Source organism: Drosophila obscura, unplaced genomic scaffold (assembly GCF_018151105.1).
Source record: "Drosophila obscura isolate BZ-5 IFL unplaced genomic scaffold, ASM1815110v1 contig_4, whole genome shotgun sequence".
Lineage (NCBI taxonomy): Eukaryota > Metazoa > Arthropoda > Insecta > Diptera > Drosophilidae > Drosophila > Drosophila obscura.
Genome location: NW_024542828.1, coordinates 11,159,630 through 11,180,670, shown reverse-complemented (window position 1 = coordinate 11,180,670; position 21,041 = coordinate 11,159,630). Strand labels below are relative to the sequence as shown.

Below are 21,041 nucleotides of genomic sequence, written 5' to 3'. Positions count from 1 at the left end.
TTGTAGTCCTTCGAAAAGGGAGAAACACGAGAAAGCAATTGCGGTGCCGCTCTGTGGATCCTCCTCTATACATTTTAGAGGGGAAAATGATTTAAGAATTCGGATTTTAGGATTGGGCAGTACACAATTTCCTGCCACTGGAAATCTTTAGATATTTTAACCCTTAAGCCATTTGTAGGAAAATTCATAGAGTTTCCCACCATATAAAATATTTCTTTGAATGAATAATTCATCCCCCAAAAATGTATTAAAATGTTCCTGCAGCCGACTTCAGGCCTTAAAGCCTTAAGCGGCAGCGTGTCCTGTGTGTACCATACGACCACGTGACGTATACGCAACGTTAGCCAGAAAACAGTGGGAAAATGGATAAACGGTAGACGGTAGCCAGTAGCCAGTTGCCGGTCTAATGAATGCCCAACTACGAGACACAGCTGGGACACAGCTCTGGGGTAAAGCCCCGTCCTCGGTACAGAGGCGAAGGCTGAATGGACGGATGGATGGATGGATGAATGAGGCCCCACGTACCGCCTGCCGGGCCGCGTCTGGCGGCTCCACGAACCGAACGAACTTATTAATATGCAGAGCAGCCAGCAGGTGTCTTTGCTACCGTTTTATGCCACAATTTGCGCCACGTGCTGCCACGGCCACTGCTACGGCCACGACTGGTGTTGGCTCCCTCTCTCTCTCTCTCTCGCTCTGCTGTTGCTGTTGCTGACAAGGCTTTAATAATGCTGCCACTTGGCTGCGTTTGCCTGCCTGCCACACTGCCCCACACAGCCCCATGCTGCCCCATTTCTTTCAGCTCTCAGCTGCAGCACAAAATTAACAATTCGTAGCTCATTTTTCTGTTGGTTTGAGGCATAAAGCGGGAGTGGGCGTCATGGGGCAGAGACCACTTGCAGCGACAATTAGTTGAGTTATTGGCAGGCAAGTACCACGACCACCCCACCCCCTCCTCTTTTCGGGAGGGGGAAGCAGGCGGCAGACCAAGCAATTTTGTAGCCACCCAACGACAAACAGCAATCTACCATGTGGCCTGCAACAACAGTCCATGGGGAAATGTTGGTGCTTAATCCGGAGTTTTCTTTTCTTTCTCTGCCTTTGAGGGCTTGCCTCCGAAACGAAAGATTCTTTGGTTCCTAGAGGAGTATTTCCTGCCGTTCTTAGAGCCTTATGCTAAGCAGATCCTTTAGCTCTAAGGATATTCTATTCTGCAATCTACAAAGCTTCATCCGTAGATTCCAATCAAAACCTAAAACTCACTTGAAATGCTTGGCAAATCTTTGGGAAAACATTCCAAAAATCTTTTCCAAGTGCAGTTTCAAAGTATAACTCTCTACCATCCATTTCCCTTGGCTATTTATAAGTATATATCCCTTGACTCTACTTAATCTGCCTGTCCCCCCACTCACATGAACTGCTGGCTGGCTGGCTGGCTGGCTGGCTGATCGGCTTGTTAGCTGTGTCCCTGTCCCTGTCCCTGGCTCTGGCTCTGGGTGTTCTGTTCCTCCCCACACAAGTGAGCTTTTGGCAAAGGATTCACAAGGCAGCAGCCGCTTGTCAACGCATAGTTGGGGCCACAAAACAGGACAATGGCAAGGCAGGCAACCACAGGAGAAACATCCACAAGGAAGGGACTGGCAGGCAGGCAGGCAGGCAGTTCCCTGGCATACGGAATACCTGGCCACAGGCCAAACGACTAACTGGACAGGAGGAGGGACAGAGACACTGCATGGAGTGGACTTGCTACATGTCATAGAAGCCCGAGTGCTGCATCCACAGGAGGCAGGAGTAAATGATGGTAGAAATAGGGATAATATCAGTGGAACAGCAGCAGCAGCACAAAAGAGGAGTCGTCGAAGGAGGAGTCGAGGGTAGAGCAGGGCACTGGCAACAATCTCTGCAATCCACAAAATTGACTACCGAACAACATGTCAAGTGATTGAAGCCGAAGCCACTCCCCTCCCTACCCCACCCATCCACCTCCTCATCTGCATAAAGAAGGGGAAAGAGAGAGAGTCCCAATCCGTTTTTGGGTCCAAGTTTGTGCCTGTCATTTGGCCTCAATGGCCAGGGCAGGGCAGGGCAGGGCTTCTAGGGCCAATTGAAGCAATTACTGGATTAAGCCATCATCTCGTCAGTTGTCATTGGAACTAGAAATAGAAATAGAACTGGTGCTCCTACGCCCAAGTAGATCTTCTCCCATCAGTTCTGAATGGATCCAGAGCTACTCGCGTCAGTACCCTGCGAAGACATGGACCTCCAAGGGTATGATTTTTGATTCTTTGAGAACAGCTATACCAAATATATCCAGCTCTTTTCATAGCACTGCCTCTTGCTGCCTTAAAAAAATGACAAAACCCAAAAGCTTCAGCTAAATAAATTCCAAAACAAAAACTTTTACTCAGATTTGACAACATTTTCATTAGTTTTTCTTTCTGCGATTCTACGTTTGTTTGTGCAACACACTTTCATGAGCAACTATGTTGCAACAGAGAGAGAGAGAGAGAGCTGCCTGTCCAGCAGGCAACATTTATTCCCCCATCGCTCCATCCGTCCTATTTTCTGCTTGGCAGTCCTCACGGCTCTGCCTGACATATCTTTTCTCTCTCTCTCTTTTTAAAGAAGAACCTCCCTCTCTCATTCCCCCTTTCTTTTGAAGTAGAGGCAGATATTCTGATTGAAACTGTAACTGTAACTAGCAACGGTGTCACACTACGGCAGCGGTGTCCAAGAGGCAGCCATAAACCTCTTCACTGCATAAATTCAACGGCAAAGGCGAAGGGAAAATGTCAGCGGCTACAGGAAAATGCAAAATACAAATTCAGAAAAAATAACAAAAAACAAACAAAGAGAGAATAAATACGGGAACGAAATTCACGCCAAATGAATTCTGCCACGAGACTGTCCTGTGATGCATTTAGCTGTCATTTTGTCTTAGCGACGACGACGACTGCTCCGCTTGCTTGCTCGAAGGATGTCTGATTCGTTTTGCTGTGTCTCCTCCTGCTCTTCCTGTGAAAAGGATACTGAAATGCGGAAACGCGGAAAACCCCCATGGAAAACACCGAAAACCGAAACGAAGCCACGGGAAAACGCAATGCGCGTAAAATAAACAAATTTCCGTAGACGACGACGACGACGACACTCCACTATGCAAAGAGTAATTGGAGCAGGCAGAAGGCGGAAGGCAGCCAAAGAAGGGAAAGGGGAAAGGACTGTGGAGGAGCAATAGATACTGGTTTCTGGTGGGAGGATGGGTGGCAAGCAGGCTGGGGAGTGGAGGCAAGTGGAAAGCCCAGGTAAAACCCAAAGTCAAAACCAAAAACTGAAACTGAATGAAAATAAAAGAAACAACTTACGAGAGGATGGCAAAAAGGTTCGTAACGTGTGAGGAGGTTCCCTGGAATATTTCTTGGGATTTTAATTTTTGTATTTTAATTTTAATTTAATAGATAAAAGAAGTGAGTAAAGGATTAGGATTTCTACATATGTTCTATTTGGAAGTTCATAGTTCCTCAACATTGCAAAAGATCTTTTGCCATCTTCACGCAGTTCTGTTAAGAGAAATTCTTTTAAGATATACTCCTTTAATTACAGGGTACACTCGACAGCGAGCGGCAGCAGCAGCAGAAGCAGCCGTAACTCAATGCTAACGAAGGAAGCAGCAAGTCCTAGCAGGGATTCTACGGAGGGGATTCTCGCAGGATTCGCATAACGCAAGAAACAGGCAGAATGGTAGAAGAGTGGCAAACAGCGAGGAGTGGGAGTGGGGGCGAACAGGGCGAGCGAGAGAAATGTTTCAGCAAATGCAATATTGTAATGCCGTAATGCCGTATAAAATGTATGCATATGTTTTACACAGGATACAGGATGCTGCAAACGAGACGACACAACCAAAGGAGCCACAGCAGGGGGCAGCAGGGGGAAGGAGTGGGAGGAGCGGCAGGGGCACACGCGAAATACGTGGCACGGCACGGACGTAAGGCAGGAAGTCGACGCTTTGCTGCTGCCTTCGAATGCGGAAAATTAAAGAAAACAACAGCGCGAAAATCGCATTCCTCCAAACAAGGAAAGCCGGGAGCGGGAAGCGGGAAGCACAGAAAACGAGTGAAACGAGAGAGCGAGAAATGTGAATGAAAATTGAATGAGAAACACAATTCCCCATTTTGTCTCTGGCTGTGAAATAGATCCGGTTACTCTTTCTCTCTCCTCCTCCTCCTCCACCTCCTCCTGCTCTCTATATTCCCCGTCGGTCCTCTGGAATGAACGCTCAGACGTAGCACTCTTTGCCCGTATCCTGACACTCGCCTGGTGGCTGGGGCACTGGCTCTAGCTGCAAGGAAATTGAATAATTTACACAGAATTTAATCCGTTTCCGTTTCCTGCTGGAGATTGGAGAGTATCAAATGAGAATGGTGAGATAACAAGGAGATTCCTGTTTATGCTAAAATTCTTACTAAAATAGTAGCATATCACGGATAATTCCCAAAAAACATTTGGCTGTAAATATTATCAAATCAGGCAAAAAAGCGACCGAGAGGCGATGCCGGATGACGCGCTTTAAGAGTAGTACTGCAGAGTACTGTGGAGTTTTTCTCTTTTCCTTTTTGGGCATTAATTGAAATATAGTTGTGCCGATTAGCATAGTTTTACAGTTTTAGTTTCTCTTCCACCTACAGCTGCCCAAAAGGAGAAAGAAAAGAGCAAATAACAAACAGAAAGACAAAAGCAAAGCAAAGGAGCAAACTAATGAGACCCTTGGGGATGCACTGGCTGGCGCCCAGTGATTGAGTTTGCTTCAGGGCTCCTCCTTCAGGCTTTAATTAGGATTGGACTTGATTGGATTTTGCACTTTTCTCCACTGTAGTTATCTCACCTCTGCCTCTCCTGCTCTCTCCTCGACTCACTCCCTTTTTTCTCCCGCAATTTGTTTGGCAGTTGTTTGATAACAAGGCTAACAAGTTGCTCCCTCTTCATTCGGGGGAAATAATTACTACTTAAGAGCGGAAGAGCGGAAGAGCGTTCTCCTGCAGGCAGGGAAAACTAATTTCGAATCAGAGGATGGCTTTGTTTTCTTTGAAAATAACTAGAGTGGAGAATCAGTCAATCATTTGCAATGCTGTCGAAATTCAGGGAAACTCAGACAGACCTGTCACTCCCGGGTAAGCATGGAACTCTGTCGATATTTGCACACGAAATGGCGTACCCTCGCCCTGCTGCTACTTATCCTGTACCTGTACAACCGCGACACTTGCAACTGGAGCGAGTTTCCCGGTCCCGAGGCGCCAGACGCCCCCTCAGAGTCGAGCGTTTACTTCGTCAACACCTCGCGCTGTCGCATGTCGGCCATGGATGCCGTCTCGCCCAAGGCCCTCTCCTTTGTGCAACGTTTGGGGCCCTTCGAGTGCCCCAGGGTGCAGCTGCTGCGTGCCGCCACCATCAAAGGGCACAACTACCTGATCAGGGACCTCCTGGAGCAGGATCTGTGGCAGTGCTGCGCCGTGCGACGACTCCGGGATATCTTCTGTGCCTATCAGCAGGTGCAGTACTGCACGGATTTTCGCACCCACGTCCTGGGCAGACACGCCTTCGCTTTGGATCCTAGATCGGAGTACACGCGGGTCCCGGATGGCCTCCAGATGTTGCGGGTCTACTGCTGGGTGGACTTTGGGCGTGTCATCTTCCACGATGTCCTGCTGTTTGTGCCTCCCCCTCCCACCATCATTGCAGAGAGAAAGCCCAAGGATCTTCCCTCGGAACGCCTTTCGGTACTGGTCCTGGGCATCGACTCCCTGTCGCACCTGCACTACCGCAGATCCTTTCCCCATGTGGCAGCGTACATCCGCCATCTGCCGCACACCGAATTGTGGGGCTACAACCGCGTGGGCGACAATTCCTACCCCAATATCGTGCCCCTCCTCTCGGGGCTCTCGGCCCAGGAGCTGGAGAGGCGCTGCCTAAGGGGCAGGAGGAACTACAACGGGTGCCGCTTCCTGTGGAACGAATTCCACGACGCGGGCTACATGACGGCCTTCGGGGAGGACACCGCCAAGGGGGGCACCTTCACGTACAGGAAGCGGGGCTTCGAGCAGCAGCCCACGGACTTCTATCTGCGGCCCCTGCTGCAGGAGATGCGTCTGCACACGACCTATGCGGCGCGCAGCGACTTTGATGTAAAGTGCACGGCGGGGAGGCGCTACGAGGAGGTGCTCTTCGACTTTGTGCAACGCCTGATGCCGCACATGCAGCAGCGCGACTTCTTCGCTTTCGTGTGGCAGACGCAGGGCGTCCACGACTACTTCAATTACGCAAGGATCGCGGATCAGGACTATGTGCAGCTGCTGCAGCAGCTCCACGAGAGCCGCATCCTGGACAAAACTCTCGTCCTGCTGCTCTCGGATCACGGCCTGCGCTTCGACCCCTTCGCCGCGACGTTCCAGGGCATGCAGGAGGCCTCCCAGCCGCTGGGCATTGCCCTGTATCCACCATGGCTGCGCCGGCACTTCCCCCTGGCATTGAGGAACCTCCAGCGGAATGCCCACCGCCTCGTCACGACCTTCGACCTGCACGAGACTCTCAAGGATGTGATGGATCTTAGGGGACGCCTCAGCGACGCCAGCATTTGGAGTCGATCGCACCGCTTGGGCAACCCCCGAGGCGTGTCGCTCTTCCTGCCCATCCCCGAGCAGCGCGACTGCCGTTCGGCTCACATCCCGGATCACTACTGCCTCTGCCACACCCTCAAGCAGATACCCACGGACGCGCCCACCGTGCAACGGATCGCGGGGTTCATCGTCTCGCACATCAATCGGCTGCTGCTTTCGCATCCCCAGTGTCGGCCATTGTCGCTGGAAGAGATCGAAAGGGCCTACATGAGGAGGGATCATGGTGCGGAAGGGGGGTCCAAGGATCAGGCGACCATCACGGTCCTTGTGGTAACGGAACCCGGCAACGGGCACTTTGCGGGCACTGCTCTGGCCTCCAATGTGACTTCGCTGCACGGACGCATCACCCGTTCGGATGCCTATGGGGCACAGGCCTATTGCATTCGCGATGCTCGCCTTGAAATGTACTGCTATTGTGGATGAGAAGCAAAGGATTAAACGAAAGAGAGTCGAACGGTGTTGGCGTGTCTCATTGCCAGAGAGGAAGGGGGTAACAAGTGGGAAAGAACCACAGTGCAAAGAAGAGATCGAACACGCCATCTGCATACGTGTGCGCACACATAAATAACTGCATTCCAACAGCAGAGAGCGAGAGAGAGAGTGCGAGGTCAGCTTTTACGGAGCAACAGTTCTAAGCAGCGACCCAAAGCCGAAGCTCTTAGCTGACTCTCTTTCTGTGCTTTGCAGTGAACTGCTTGAGCTAGGACTTTGGATGCGAAGAGATCTCTCCCTCTATCTGTCTCTGGCTCTCTTAAATGCATTTACCTGTGCATGCTGAAGCACTTAAACAGAGTACAGCACAGTTGTTTTTGCCGCCACACAGCAGCAGAAGCAGACTGTCAACAGATGGCGCCCCAGAGTCTCGTGGTCTGTCCGCAGAGGAAACAGACAGAGCAGGGGGAAACAAGGAGACACACAGTGAGAGGGTGGGAGAGAGAGAGGTAGCCTCTCTGTACTGTAATTAATAATAATTTGCATTTGCACTGTTTTGCAGTTCACGGGGTGCAGAGTTTTAATTAAATTATGTGGCATCGCTGTCAGCGTGCGCGTAGGGGCGTGTGTGTGTGGTTGCGAGGACGTGGCAGCAGCTACAAGATAAACCTTGCTCCGGAGAGTGGAGGGGCCAGTGGGTGCATGCAACATGCATAAATTATTAGCGCTATCTGTTGTCATTGAAGAGAGGAGTGCCAAGCGTTAGTTCTAGTTTCCAATCTCTAAATCTGTGTATCTGTGTATATGTTTGCTTGTTGCAACAACATTAACAGCTGCCACAACTCTGTTTACCATTGGGGGGGGCAGGGTCGAGGGGGCACTCTGGCTCTTAGCAAAGCATCGCAAAAGTTTTTGGCAAATCACTTGATTATTTCCAAAGAAGAGATTTGTTAGTGTTTGGCAATGGGATGCAAAGTTGTGCTGTTCCATTTATCCATCCTCTCATTTAATCAATATGTAATCGATGTCACTGCGACACAAATTGAGGAATAATCAACAGATTTGCTAATGAAAAGTCAGCCTCCGTTGGGAGGTTGTCACAGTTAGCAGATTGAACGGCACGTGGCAACATTCTCTTTTGGATTCTTCCCCGATTATTCGGTAGTTAAAGCTCTTAAATGTATTTTTTGATTCACTTTTCGTCGAGTGTCGCATACTTAATATCACGCATGCGACCCGTTGACGTTGACATTGACTGCTGCTCCTACACTAAGTCCGAAAACTCCATTTGCAGAGAATAGATGACAACCCCCTCCATAGAGGGAAGGGTTAGAGCGTCAGAGGACTCTCGTGGCAAATGCCATTAAGAGCTTTTGACCAGAACGTGCCGTAAATCAAGTCACTTTAATTCAATAACAAGTTCCCCAGCAGAGTGGCGGCCCCAGAGAGGGTCCTCCCTATCTCTCCCTATAGCTCCCCCCTTAACCCTCTATTCCGCCTCTCTATACCCCCCCTCTGTCGCCTAAATGTGCAGATGTTGCCATTTCGGTTTGGGGTTTCGGGCTTTCGGGGTTCGAGAGGGCCCTGCCCTGGACATTGATTTCGTTTATCTGCGATGCCAAATTATTCATTTGGACCAACAGACAGCCACACAGGGATCCACAGCAAAGCACTCCTAGCACTCTCTGTCCCCCCCTCTCTCACTCTCTCTCTCTCGTCCCCACTCTGCTGTTGGCCAAGTAATTTGGCACAATTTGATTTCGAGTTTGGCCAAAAACAGTCGAAACAGTCGTCGTCGAACAGTCAACTTCTGGTGATGGGGGGGAGGCCTCTGCCTTTTGCCATTTTGCGAGTAGAATTTTGTCTTCGATGTAATTCAAATGTTTTTCTTTTCAGGTTGTTTTTGGATACCCAAGGCTATAGCCCTGCGATAGGGTATGCATGTGTTTGTCGATTCCGAAAAATGCTAAATTACTCCACAGCCTTTGCTCCGATTTAGAGGGTATTCCTTCCTTCGTTTCGGCACTTCTCTTCATGTTTTATGGCTGTATGGATTGTTATTGCTATTGCTATTATTTCCCATTTACAAGAGTAATTTCCATTCGAAATAAAAACCTATTCAGCCTTGAAACAAGTTTACACAATGCTAAATAAATTAGAGGACAACAAAAGCAAAAGCAAAAGCATCAGAAGAGCAGGGAAAACTTTCGGGGAAAACTCTCGTTCAAGTGTCGAAGCAATTGTTTGGGATTTATGTTTTGCATAAAGAAACCTCTCCCCATTCCCCTTATCCGTCTGCAAATTCAATGCAAATCTCTCTCTATCTCTCTCTCTGCAAATTAATAGCAATTATGGATCATTGAGGGAAGGAAAAGGCCAGGGACAGCGAGAGACGTGTGGGGAGGTGGAGTTTGCTTTTTATTTGAACATTATTTGTCGTGCATAATTATTGTTGTTATTTATTGCCGTCGTCGTCGTCGTCCGAGAAAGAATCTCACTCAGTATTTCTTACTTACTTCCCCATTGAGATTTATTGCTGGATGAATGTTTTGTCATCGTATCGCATCGCTGAATGAATAAACAATTGAATAAATCAAAAGTTTCGAACAACATTCGCAATAATTGAAGAGTTTTGTGTGTGTGAGGAGTAGTAGTAGGAGGGAGAGGGGATATTGATTACTTTCAGAGTTGAGTGAAAGTGTGCCTTAAGAAATATTTAAATTTAAGTTTAGAAAGGAAATTTCTATGCTACGGTTTTTTGTTTAAATTTATATTTATCGATGTACCAATAATTTATCAATTCTGGTTCGATATAGTTTAGTCTCTTTCTATCATTCTTCAACATTCATCCCAACTCCCATCTGAAACCGCCGCACTTGACTTATGAGCCACAGATGATCCTACACACACACACACACACACACACATGTGTGGATTATGATTTAAGAAACCGCAGAATAGCAGCAGCAGCAGCAGCAGCCACAGGACTGCAACAGATCTCCCCCCATGCCACCGTTGCCCGCCAAATCAGATCCCAAGCAGCGGATGGATGCTGCCACAATGGTTTCTGGCTAATCGCACTGTCATTGCGTTAACCGCATTTCGTTTATTAGCCGCATTGCATTAAATGGCCAATAAGAGACAGATGGGCGGAGAGGGGTAGGGGGAAAAAGGGAAGTGTTGGCATGGCAGCAATAAGAATGATGCCACCAAAGGGAGGGGCACTCCCATGCATTTCCATGGCATTTTCTCCCCCTTTCCGCATATTTCATTATCAATTTGCATTGAAATCAATTGAGGGGCTCGGAGGGGGTAATTCCACAGTACGAGCGACGGAGGTGGAATGCAGGAGAGTGCGGGAATGTGGCCAATAGCTGAAACCAATCGTATTTTGGAGGGATTTTGGCATAGTTTGCGGGCATCATTCGAATATCATTCGAAACATTGGACCAGACCAACACGCACGAGTGGGGAACAATGTTTGCAAATACTATTCCCTCCCCCTCCTCCCCTGCTGCAACAGACATTTGGAAAGAGAGAGAGAGAGTGAGAGAGAGAGAGAGAGAGAGAGATGATAACTTTTATATCTTTCTGTTGATGCCAAAGTGTTGGCAATTTGGTCTGTTGTTCCTGTCGTTGAGTGATTGGTTTTGTGGATGCTGGGGGGAAAGGGGGAATATAAACTAGAGAAGATATCTCTTGGCAGTACCCTGTATTCATAGGGTATGCTACGGGGTACAATCTAGTCGATTTCTCTCGCTTAGCAGGGGATTCTTATCAACAAATTACGAAATTGAGCCACCCCCTACTACACAACCCATACCTCCAAACAACTGGCCACAATCAGAACAACCCACAAAAGCCACACAACACATACAGACATACCCTGCGCCCCTACCCTCTCTGCGAGCGGACCCCACCACTCTGACAATGGGAAAATCTATAAACTATTGAATTGCAAATTGCGTCTAAAGTCAAAAGAAAAGAACATTTTTGCAATGTAAATTAACAGCGAAAAGAGCAGCCAGTAGAAAAAGAAACACGAGAGAGAGAGAGAGAGAAATATCGAAACAGGCAAAGAGAGAAAGGCGTGGGCAGAGGAAGAGGCAGCAGCAGCCCGAGCACAAGGAGAAGAGAAGCTGTGCCTGGACAGCCTGGACCACAGTGGTGGGAGGACGAGAACCGCAATCATTTGCTCTGCCTCTCGCGCTTCTCCCCTCCCACACACACACACACACGAGTGGCGAGAGAATTGTGCTATGAAATAATCCACAACGACAAATATGCGCGCTGTTTTATGTGTCCCCCCCCCCCCATTGCTACACCAATCCACCCATGCAGCCCCAACCTATTGTGTGTGTGTGTGTGTTGGGCAGTTGGTTAGCCAAAGCCAAAAGCCAAGCCTCTCTCCGCACAAAAGCCGTTTTGCTCTGTGCAAGTATTTTGTATTTTTGGAGCCAGTCGCCAGTCGCCAGTTTGCAGCAACAACTACTACTACATACTCGCAAAGCTACAACTACTGGCAAGCCACACACATAAACCGGTTCAACCAAATTCCAGACAGCCGCCGCCAAAGTCAGCAGCAGAGCAGCCGCAGCAGCAGCCTCTGCCTCTGCCTCTGCTTTTGCCTCTGTCGCCATCGAAGACAGACTCCAAGAAATGGTCAGAGCAGCGGAGAGGCAGAGCAGCAACGGTGGAGCAGCAGCCGGCACTAAATGTCAAGCAAGTCGCTGAAGAGAGGTAGGGGAGGGAGCGAGTAAGCAAAAGCTGTGCTGTGCAAAAAAATAAACAAAGAACGAAGATTCGGTTCGGGTACCGAAACATTACATACCCTTCGCTGATCGATCATTCTAATGGGCTCTATAGATCGGCTTTAACTATGCAAAGGTATTGAAATAGAATAAACAGCAAAGAACTTTAACTGCGATTAGCTTAGCGCAAAGAGAGAGAGAGAGAGAGAGCAAAACACTCAGCATCTTCAGCAGAAGAAGCGCATACAAGAGAGCGCATAAGAGAGGAACCTGTAGGAAGCGGTTCCTTCTGGATAAGGGCATGCTCAATGCTCATCCAAGTTTGCCAATCTCTTTATCGTTATACGATCGGATGCCACTGCCATTCTCTTGCTCTTAAGCTTCCACCGTTCCATCTTCAGTTTGGTTTCTGCCAAATCGTATTTCCATTGGCGCACATGTCGCGCTAATAGAGCTTTAATGATACGTGGGAATGTTCGGGACAGACCGAACTACTACTGTTCGTACTTACAGACATACTCGTACTCGCACTCTGGTATCAGTTACATAATCTTGGTTTCTTCTCTTCTCTTTGCCCCTATGCCAGGCCTCGTTCAGCTGCCAGCTCCTGCTACCGTTCCCCAGACTCCACGAAAGCCGGCGACAACTTCCAAGCGAAATGGCGACGGGGGAAAATTTGTTGTAATCAATATGGAAACTGGCGGCGACTGGCGGCGTCTGGCGGCTGCCTCAGATAACTCTAACACACACACACTCGCTGGCACGCACACATCTATACTCGTAGAAGAAAACCCCACCATAAATGGATCTCTGTGTGTGTGTGTGTCGGGGTGTGTAAAACAGATTTGTGAAAAATGCGGAAAATGGCAAAAAGAAATGAAATCGATGGCTTCACAATCCACACAATCCACAGCAGGAGCACAGCTCCAGCTCCACATTGCGTTATATTGCAAAATATAAATGTACTTTGGGATGCCTTTTAGAGGAGAAGAGAGAAAGTGGCAGGGGCAGGGGGCAAGGGGCAGCTACCATCTCCTCCCTGTCTTCCCGTCGTCTCTTCTGTCTTCTACATGCGTCAGCCATTATGATAAATCGCACCTTTTATTGCAGCATCAGCGCCTTGGTAACTGATTCATAAAGAAGGCAACCCCCGAACCCCTCCTCGTTGATGGGGTTGTGTTGAGTTTGGGGTTCCTGTTGGATTTGGATTTGGCCAAAACGGTAAATCGTTAAAGAAATAGACAAACAGAGATAGAGAGAGAGAAAGATAGAGAGAGGGAGCGGGAGCGGGAGCGGAGTGTGAGAAAGAGGCAGGGGAAGAAACATGACATCATTTGACGATGACAACGTCGATGCTGTCGCTTTTCCTCACCAAACTCTTCTTGCTTTTCCTTCCCCTTCTTCTTTTTGCACTGGCATTTTGCGTGGATAGAAAAAAACATCATCCGTATATCTATCTCTCCCCCTGCCACTCCCTCCCACACCAAGTTATGTGTGTTACTGCAATTACGAATACATATTTTTGATAGACTTGCTTAAATCCAGCAAAAAGAAATGTGATAAACGATGTGCACAAAAAAAAAGGGGAGGTGGAAAACCATGGGAAATCAAGGAGAGCAAAAGGGAGGGGGGCTGTGTAGTGGGAACAATTTTTATAACAGAAACCCACATTGCTACACAAAAAATATTCCACAAGGAATGTAACTCATTATTGTGAGAGGGCGAGCCCTAGAGTCAGATCTAATCTCAAGGGAATCCAAAGGGGGAGCCAAAGTACTTGGGGATTAAAGAGATCCAGCAAGGGAAGAGTAAGTGGAAAGCATATAAAAACTGAGAGATAAATTGTTAAAGATTAATATATGGGAGTGAGTAGAACGAATAAGAGATCACTTGACAGTGAGAAAATTCTGAGGGGATGCTGGAGGGCTGTAATTCCCTTTTGATCTATAGTTAAGATTAGATCTACGAAAAAGCAATTAGGGATAGACACTTCCACACACGGATAAAACCTTTTCAAATAGAATGCTGTTTTATTTGTTAATCATTAATTTAAAATTAATCATGATCTAATGATCAGATCTAATGATCAAAAGCAGATAATCGATACGATATTCATATTGAAATGATTAATGATGAATTTTTAAAGGTTCCCATCTAGAAGAAGAGACAATCAAAATGGGATTATGCTTAAGCATCTTCCAAAAAAGAAACCTTCACAGATTCTCTTTAAAATGTTGACTTATTATGACTTAAATGGGTTAAAGCTCCACACGCGTGGAATATTATAAAAGCATAATTTTATACCCATAAGTGGAACCGTCGCATGTCCTTCACTCTCAATTTTCGCCACTCAAAATCAAAGATAAAGTTTTTAAATGCAATTCCCTTGCATTTTTAACAATATTTTTCTCTCGTTGAACTTTGTTGATATTCGGAACATGTGAGAATTTCAAATTTCTGGCAGTGAACCGTTCGTTTCATGCTGCATGGATGGATGACCCCAACCAATCCACAATCTGAAAGCAAACCAACCGAAAGGGGACGGACCCCTCTGTGCACGAAGCCCCATCAATATGCTACCTCAAATGTTTTTGCTGTGGCATTGCCCCATTAAACATTCATCATTTTCCAGGGCCATTCGTCATCAATGCGTGCAAAAGTTAACGCCTGAAGGGGAGAGGGCGGAAAGTGGGCTGGATCGGAGGAAAAAAAAACACAAGATGGACATCCTGGGGTTTCGATGATCGAAAGAAAGATACCCTTGCCGGTTCCCTTCTCATCAGAGCCTGCTGAAAACTAATATACTCTGTTTCTGGTACAGGGTACACCGAAAACAGATCTATGGACACAAAAACAAACTGACATCCAGTCAGCGGACAAACACTGGACACGCAAACAGTCAGAGCAAATAAGGAAGAGCAGACCAGGCTGCTCTCCTCTTTGGCCTTCTTCCGCTCTTCGCCAGTCACACAAGAACACACATTTATCGAAATATTTCGCATGCATTCGAGCTGAAGAAATGTATGTGGTGTGGCAGTATATAAAATGCATGAAGGAGAAGGTGAAAGCCAAGGCAATGTTTCGTTCTGAAGAGGGGGGTGGGGGCGAAGGGTATACACTACTTGACAGTCAGACAGTCAGACAGATAGACAGACACCTGCGAATAGGGTCAATAGAGTTACGAAAGCAGTGTGAAAATAAAATAAAATATGATAAAAAGAAAATACAGAAAAAAGAAACAGAATTGAAAAGGCATTGGGGGGGTCCAATGTCACATCCCAAGTTGTTTCTTTTCCTCTTCTCTCTCTCCTCTTTCTCTTATTTGCTTTTGCGGTTAGCAGCAGCAGCAGCAGCATCGCAGCAGTAACAGAAATCAAAGCTCCACTTTTTTTGCGCCTGACCCATTCATTACCATAAAGAGTAAAAGAGAGAGAGAGAGAAACGGGTTTCATGCAAGAACAAGAATATTCATGGGTGGGAAGGGTAAGGGGAACGGGGGGGATGGCAGCGAAAGTGGTGCCATAGAAAGTTGATTCCGACTTTGACTTGGAATATGCTCCTCCGCTGCTGCTGCTGCTGCTGCTGCTGGGTGACACACACACACAGAAAGAGCCTGTCAGGCGCAGAACTTTTTAATTAGACGCTAAACTGCAACAGTCATCGGAGCGCCACCTTGTTGCTCTCCTTGTCTCTTTATCCTACCATTTACTCAAAGGAAAGACACCCTCACCCACGCCCACCCTCCCTTCCCCGCTCATTAACCTGCTGATTAAAGGTGAGAGAACGGCAGAGTAATTAGAAGAGTTCCTTGGTTCTCCTAAGCCACTTGCTGCTTTCTCTGATCAGCCGAACTTCAGACGAAGGCCACATCGTGTGTATGAAAGAGAGAGCCAAAGAGCATAGTAATCATTTCTTCAGCCTTTGCATTGTCCCACCACTCACACACTGTCTCACGGAGGTGCCATATGTGTGGAATGCTCTTGAATTGCACTTTTTCAAGGTGACAAAATCTCTTATCTTGTGTCTTCACTCACCTTCAAAATTATGCTTACTCCCGTTTGTTTTGTTTTTTTGCATATCTCATCATATGTGGATTTTTTTTTGCATCGCTTGCTTTCTCCCTAGTAATTGGATGTCGGACATACATATGTATGTAATTATGTTTATGGCACACAAAGAGGGGAGTAAACTTATCGTACTCACTGTAGTCACAAAAGAGTATCTGCCACTGCGACACTGTCCATCCAGGACAACCCTGCTGGCCTGTCAGGCCTCTAAACGATCAACTGACTTGACTGACAGTTGGCTAACTGGAGCATCACAAGTCGGTGACTGAAAAGTGCCCGTCAGGGCACAAAAAAAATGCTGCTTAAAAAAGTGCAGGGGGAAAAAATTGCTGAGGCCCAGGAAGAAAGTTTGAATAACATTTTTGCTGAGCAGGCACAAAGTTGGCGGATACGAAAAAAACTTACCAAAGAGGAAGAGTGACGAACGATGGCACAGAGAGGGAGAGTGGGTCAGAGTGGAGAGGTAGTAAAAGAGTAAGTGGAATGGGGGGGAGTGATGGGGGATCAAACAATTCGCTAGTTTACACCTCGGACTCATTTAATTATATTCATGGTGCCAGTCGAAGAGTCCTCTCATTAGTCAGTCATCTCTCTTTACGCGCCCTCTCCCTTTTGTGCTCAGACTCCCCTCTGTTGCCACCCTCTTATTATGGCTTGTTCTTACTCTTACTCCCCCTCCTTCTGTCGCTCCTTCCCCTTTATTTCCTGCTGTCTGTGGATGCCAAAGTTTTGTGCAATTTCTTGAGCAAGTGACCCATAAGTTTGGTCGAGAGAGGGGAAGTGCGGAGGAGGCAAGAAGCCAGGGAAGGAATATTCCTCGTACCCTCAACCCCATCCCAGACACTTCCTAATGAATATGCTGCCCTGGGGCATGGGCATGGGCATGGGCGCGGGTTCGGGTTCTTGGCTCTTGGCTCTGGATTCTGAATTCTGGTGGAATGTGGGTCCGTACGGGGCGTCGTTTACTTAGCAAACTCGAACGGTGTTGGCGTATCCGTGGCTCTAATTGCTTTGTTAGACACCGTCGCTCGGGCCAAAATATGATGGCGGTAGTGCAGGGGGAATGGGAGGGACGACAGAGAGTTGTAGGGAATGTTTTTGCTTGAGAAATGCAGTTTGCATGCGAGACTTTAATTTGATCCGAAGATCGGCAGCAGGTGAAATCAGAAACTGTTTCACTTAAAGTTGTTCTCAAGGGAGAGAGAGATACACTCTCAGGAGAGAGTGTTTAGGTGAGCTCTTTGCTTTGGCTTTAATCAACCAATTGAATGGGGGGGGGAACATATACCCCCAAGCAATCTCCAAAAAGTGCCCCCTGCCCTACTCTCATTTCTGTGTTTATTTTCCACTCACAAAGTAAACCTTAGCTTTTAGGGCAAACATCTCTCATCTCTCACAGAGAACTTGTCGGTCGACCCTCGAGGCGACGGCAACTCCGAGCATCTGAGAGTGTATCTGACCGGATTCGCACAAGTCTGAGCATGGCCCCCCAGGCTGGCAATTATAAATACTCCTCCGATGCGACGCCGTTTAACAGGAAAACATCACAGAACATTTGACTAATCTGCAGGACACCAGCGTCAAGGATGTGTCAACACAGCAAGAAACTTGTCCGTTGTCTGGCAATGGGTGAGCGGTGAGCGGTGAGCGAGGGATAGAGGGAGGTAGAGTGGGTCAGAGGTCACAGCTGTGCCCCCGGCAATCTACTCGTGAAGTTCGACTTCATTTGACAACTTTAATGCAGTCCAGTCCAAAGTCCGAGCGAGTAGGGGACGGCAATTTGTGAAAAGTTTCTTATTGCATTACCGCCGCCTGACCGTTGGCTAAACTTTGTTTTACATAACTGATCCCCAGCCCCACGCCCTACGCCCCTCCCCACAGCCACCGCCCATTGTCACTCATAAATGTTAAACAAATTGTTGGACCTACACTAGCTCCTCCTCCACTCCTCGACTCTGTGCTCCACTAACTTTCTCATATCCCTCCACTGAGCGGAGGAGTTTGTCATGAGTTTTTTATATGGAATTCTGAAAATATTACTGCTCTTTTTCCATAGATTTTCCATTATATCCATCAGAAATAATGCCGTATTTGAGAGCATTTCCACTTCAGTGTGTCCCTAGCATAATTTCCGCAAATATTTGTTTGTTTTTTCTGTGTCATTTTAGTTGGAAAACTTGTTTGGTGTCGCTGCATGTGGTGGTGGGACCCTATCCCATATCCCTCGCTCTCTCCCTGGGGGCAGCACTCTCCTCTCGGCGTGGGGGCATGCGACATGTTGGCATACCGCTAATTGTAAGTGAAATTAGCGGTTCTTTTGTTGCCTTTGTTGTTTTTTGCTAATGAAAATTGTTTCAGCCCAGAACTTTGTGTCATTTCCCTGCCTCCTCCCTGCCCCCGTGGCGGAAAAGAAAGGAAAAGTTTTCCAAATCCCCATCTCCCTCCACAGAAAGGAGATGGAAATCGAATTCAGTGAGCGATTAATCGGATTTCGTGTAATTCCAATCAGAGTTTGACTCCCGTTAGGCGCATAATTAAAAATTACTTTACTTTCGTTTCTGTCCCCCCTCCAACGCTGTGTCGCCATATGTCCGAGTCGTTGCCACGCCCAGGCACTTGCCTTCGCATCTGTTTGCCTCTGCGAAGCAGCATCTTCGACGAGAAGTGAAATTAATGGCTTTTCTATTATTTTGCACAAAGTTTTCCGAAGCGCATTTGACGTTGATTGCATTTTTTGCGCTGCCAGCCAGGAAGGACGAACATCAGGGAGAGGAGCCACATGGGCTAAAGGATAAACCAGGATAGAGCAGAGAGAGAGAGAGAGAGAGGGGGGGGGAGTGAGCTTCTCCAAAAGTGGAATCACAGCTGCTGTAAAACTTGATTAAAAATTTAGTATGTGTGTAGGAGGAGAGAGGGAGGGGGAGACGTCCAATTTGCCTTCGTCCCTCTCTTTACCATTAACCGAAAAAAGTTAAAGAGTGAGTAAGAGCGGAAGAGAGGGAGATTAGTGGGAAGGGAAGCATTTGCTGTTGCTGCTGGTCCCGGTCCACTCTCCTGTGTACAGTCCATCATACGACACACAAAACACACACATGCACATATGTTCCACCGTCGGACACATACACAGACTTGAGCATACGTTCCACTACGACTGCCGTTCGCTTATGGTTTGATTTATGTGCTCTCTTTCTACTGCTCTCGCTGGCCCGCCCCCCTCCTCTGTGTGATGTGTAGGAGGATCATAAATTCCGATAAGAAATTCTTTAAATTGCTTTGAGCACAAGTGCAGCAGAAGAGGAAAGACAGAAAGAGAGAGAGAGAGAGAGACAGAGGAAAGTGTATTAATAAACGGAGGTCTTCCATCTCTTTTGGGGTTTACTCTCTTATCGATTTGATCCGATCTGAAGCTCTAGGAGGAAGCAGAAGACAGACACTGATCCAGCCCAAGGTGTAATTGAACACAAGGTTGAGGCACTGCCGCCATTAAGCTCTTAAGAAAACAATATTTAACATTTATCTTGATCTTTTCGGGATCCTCTACATCCTGTACATTCTACTTTTACAACAGTCGAAAAAGCTTTTGTTTCATATCCGATTTTTCGAAGGAAAAACAAGCTAGCCAGACACATGCACACCCCCCACTCACACTCTCTTCCGAGAGAGAGGGAGAGGCAGCGTTAAGTTGCACAAAATGAACTTCCTTCCGGGCGCTGTCTTCCTGTCGCGCCTGAATGGCCGACTTCCACACAATCCACTGAAACACCCTTTGCCCCCTCCCCACAGTTCTTCCTCCTAAGCGTAACCGCCCGCCCATTTTCTGGCTATTGTGTAGAAAACTTTTTCGGGGGCGCAATCCCAGACGGTCGAAAAACCACGACGCCAAAAAATAAAAGAACCAACGAGAAAACCAAACCGAAGCCGAAGGAAAACTTTAAGCTCATTTCAGCCTTTTACATATAAAGTTGTCTCGTCCCGTCCCGTCCCGTACGTCTGTCTATCTGTCCGTCGCCGTCTCTCCGTCTGGACGCCGCCATCGAACAATACAAATGGCTAGGAAAAACGAACAAACGGTCCGAACAGCGGCCCCAGACACGTCTCCTCCTTCCCTCCAGGGGGGCATCCAGAGGGGTAGCGCAGAAACCAGCAAACCAGTTAATTTCCAAATTGTGAACATTACCAAAAAGTGCGATGTGTGGACGGGGAATGGGCCTCGGCAGAGAGGGGGCTAAAAGGGGTGTAATAGTAGGAGTGAACAGAGCCAGAGTGGTGGAAAGGGGTAACTAGAGATGAGAGCCACCAAATCGGGAATGAAATCTCACAAAATTTTGTATTCCGTTCAATTTCTTATACGATAATAAATGATTTTTTATTTAAAAATAACATTCAAACTTTTTCGTAGTAAATGATAATGCAATGGATGCCCAATCCCATCAAGGGAAATGTGTAAAATTTCCCAATTTATAATACCAAAATTTCTCGTGATTCGTTTTTTTATCACGATACCATCTCCACGGGACGGTCGGTCAGACAGCTGGACAATGGTTCGGCTTGATTTGATACGCCGCAACTAGTTCAAAACTACACAGCGGCTGCACCACACACTACACTGCACCACACACACTACACTGCCCAACACATTACGCTACGAGGAGTGGGAATGGTAAATGCGCTCGGGAGTAGACCGGGTCTTGTTTTTGGCTGCGGGGCAGTGGGGTAGTGTGGTGTGTGGGTACTGGTGTGTAGGCCCCGCCAAGAACAACAAAAGCAGCTGCCGGCAGTGTTGGCCACAAAAGCCGATGGACTGGTCAGAGGAGGGGCCATAGCTCTAGCCATAGCCATAGCCATAGCGTCATCATTGCCAAAGCAAAAAACTTGTTTCTGTCTAAACATGGAACAGGCGGCAGCGGCACCCAGCACTCAGACCCCCTCCTCTCTGTCCCGGTTGCAAGCTAGTCTGAAATATCTTCCGGCTTGGGCGATGCCAACAGCAGCAGCAGCAGCAGAAAACAGCAACAACTGCGGCAGTTTGGACGCAGTTCCGTGGACGACGGCTTGGGCAAGTTTTCCATTGTTGAAAGGTTTCCCAAAAAAAAAAAGGAGCTCCCCTTTGCCAGCGCCCGCCC

General features: G+C 47.6%; 2 protein-coding genes across 4 annotated transcripts in view; one reads left to right on the top strand and one right to left on the bottom strand.

Annotated features, from left to right (window-relative positions):
- LOC111070107 (cadherin-87A) overlaps positions 1-21,041 on the bottom strand; it is a 62,758-nt gene that overhangs the window by 38,413 nt on the left and 3,304 nt on the right. The window lies entirely within an intron of this gene.
- On the top strand, positions 5,172-7,091 carry LOC111070196. Its single transcript, XM_022360569.2, has one exon. It carries the CDS (start codon positions 5,172-5,174, stop codon positions 7,089-7,091), a length of 1,920 nt encoding a protein of 639 aa, XP_022216261.2.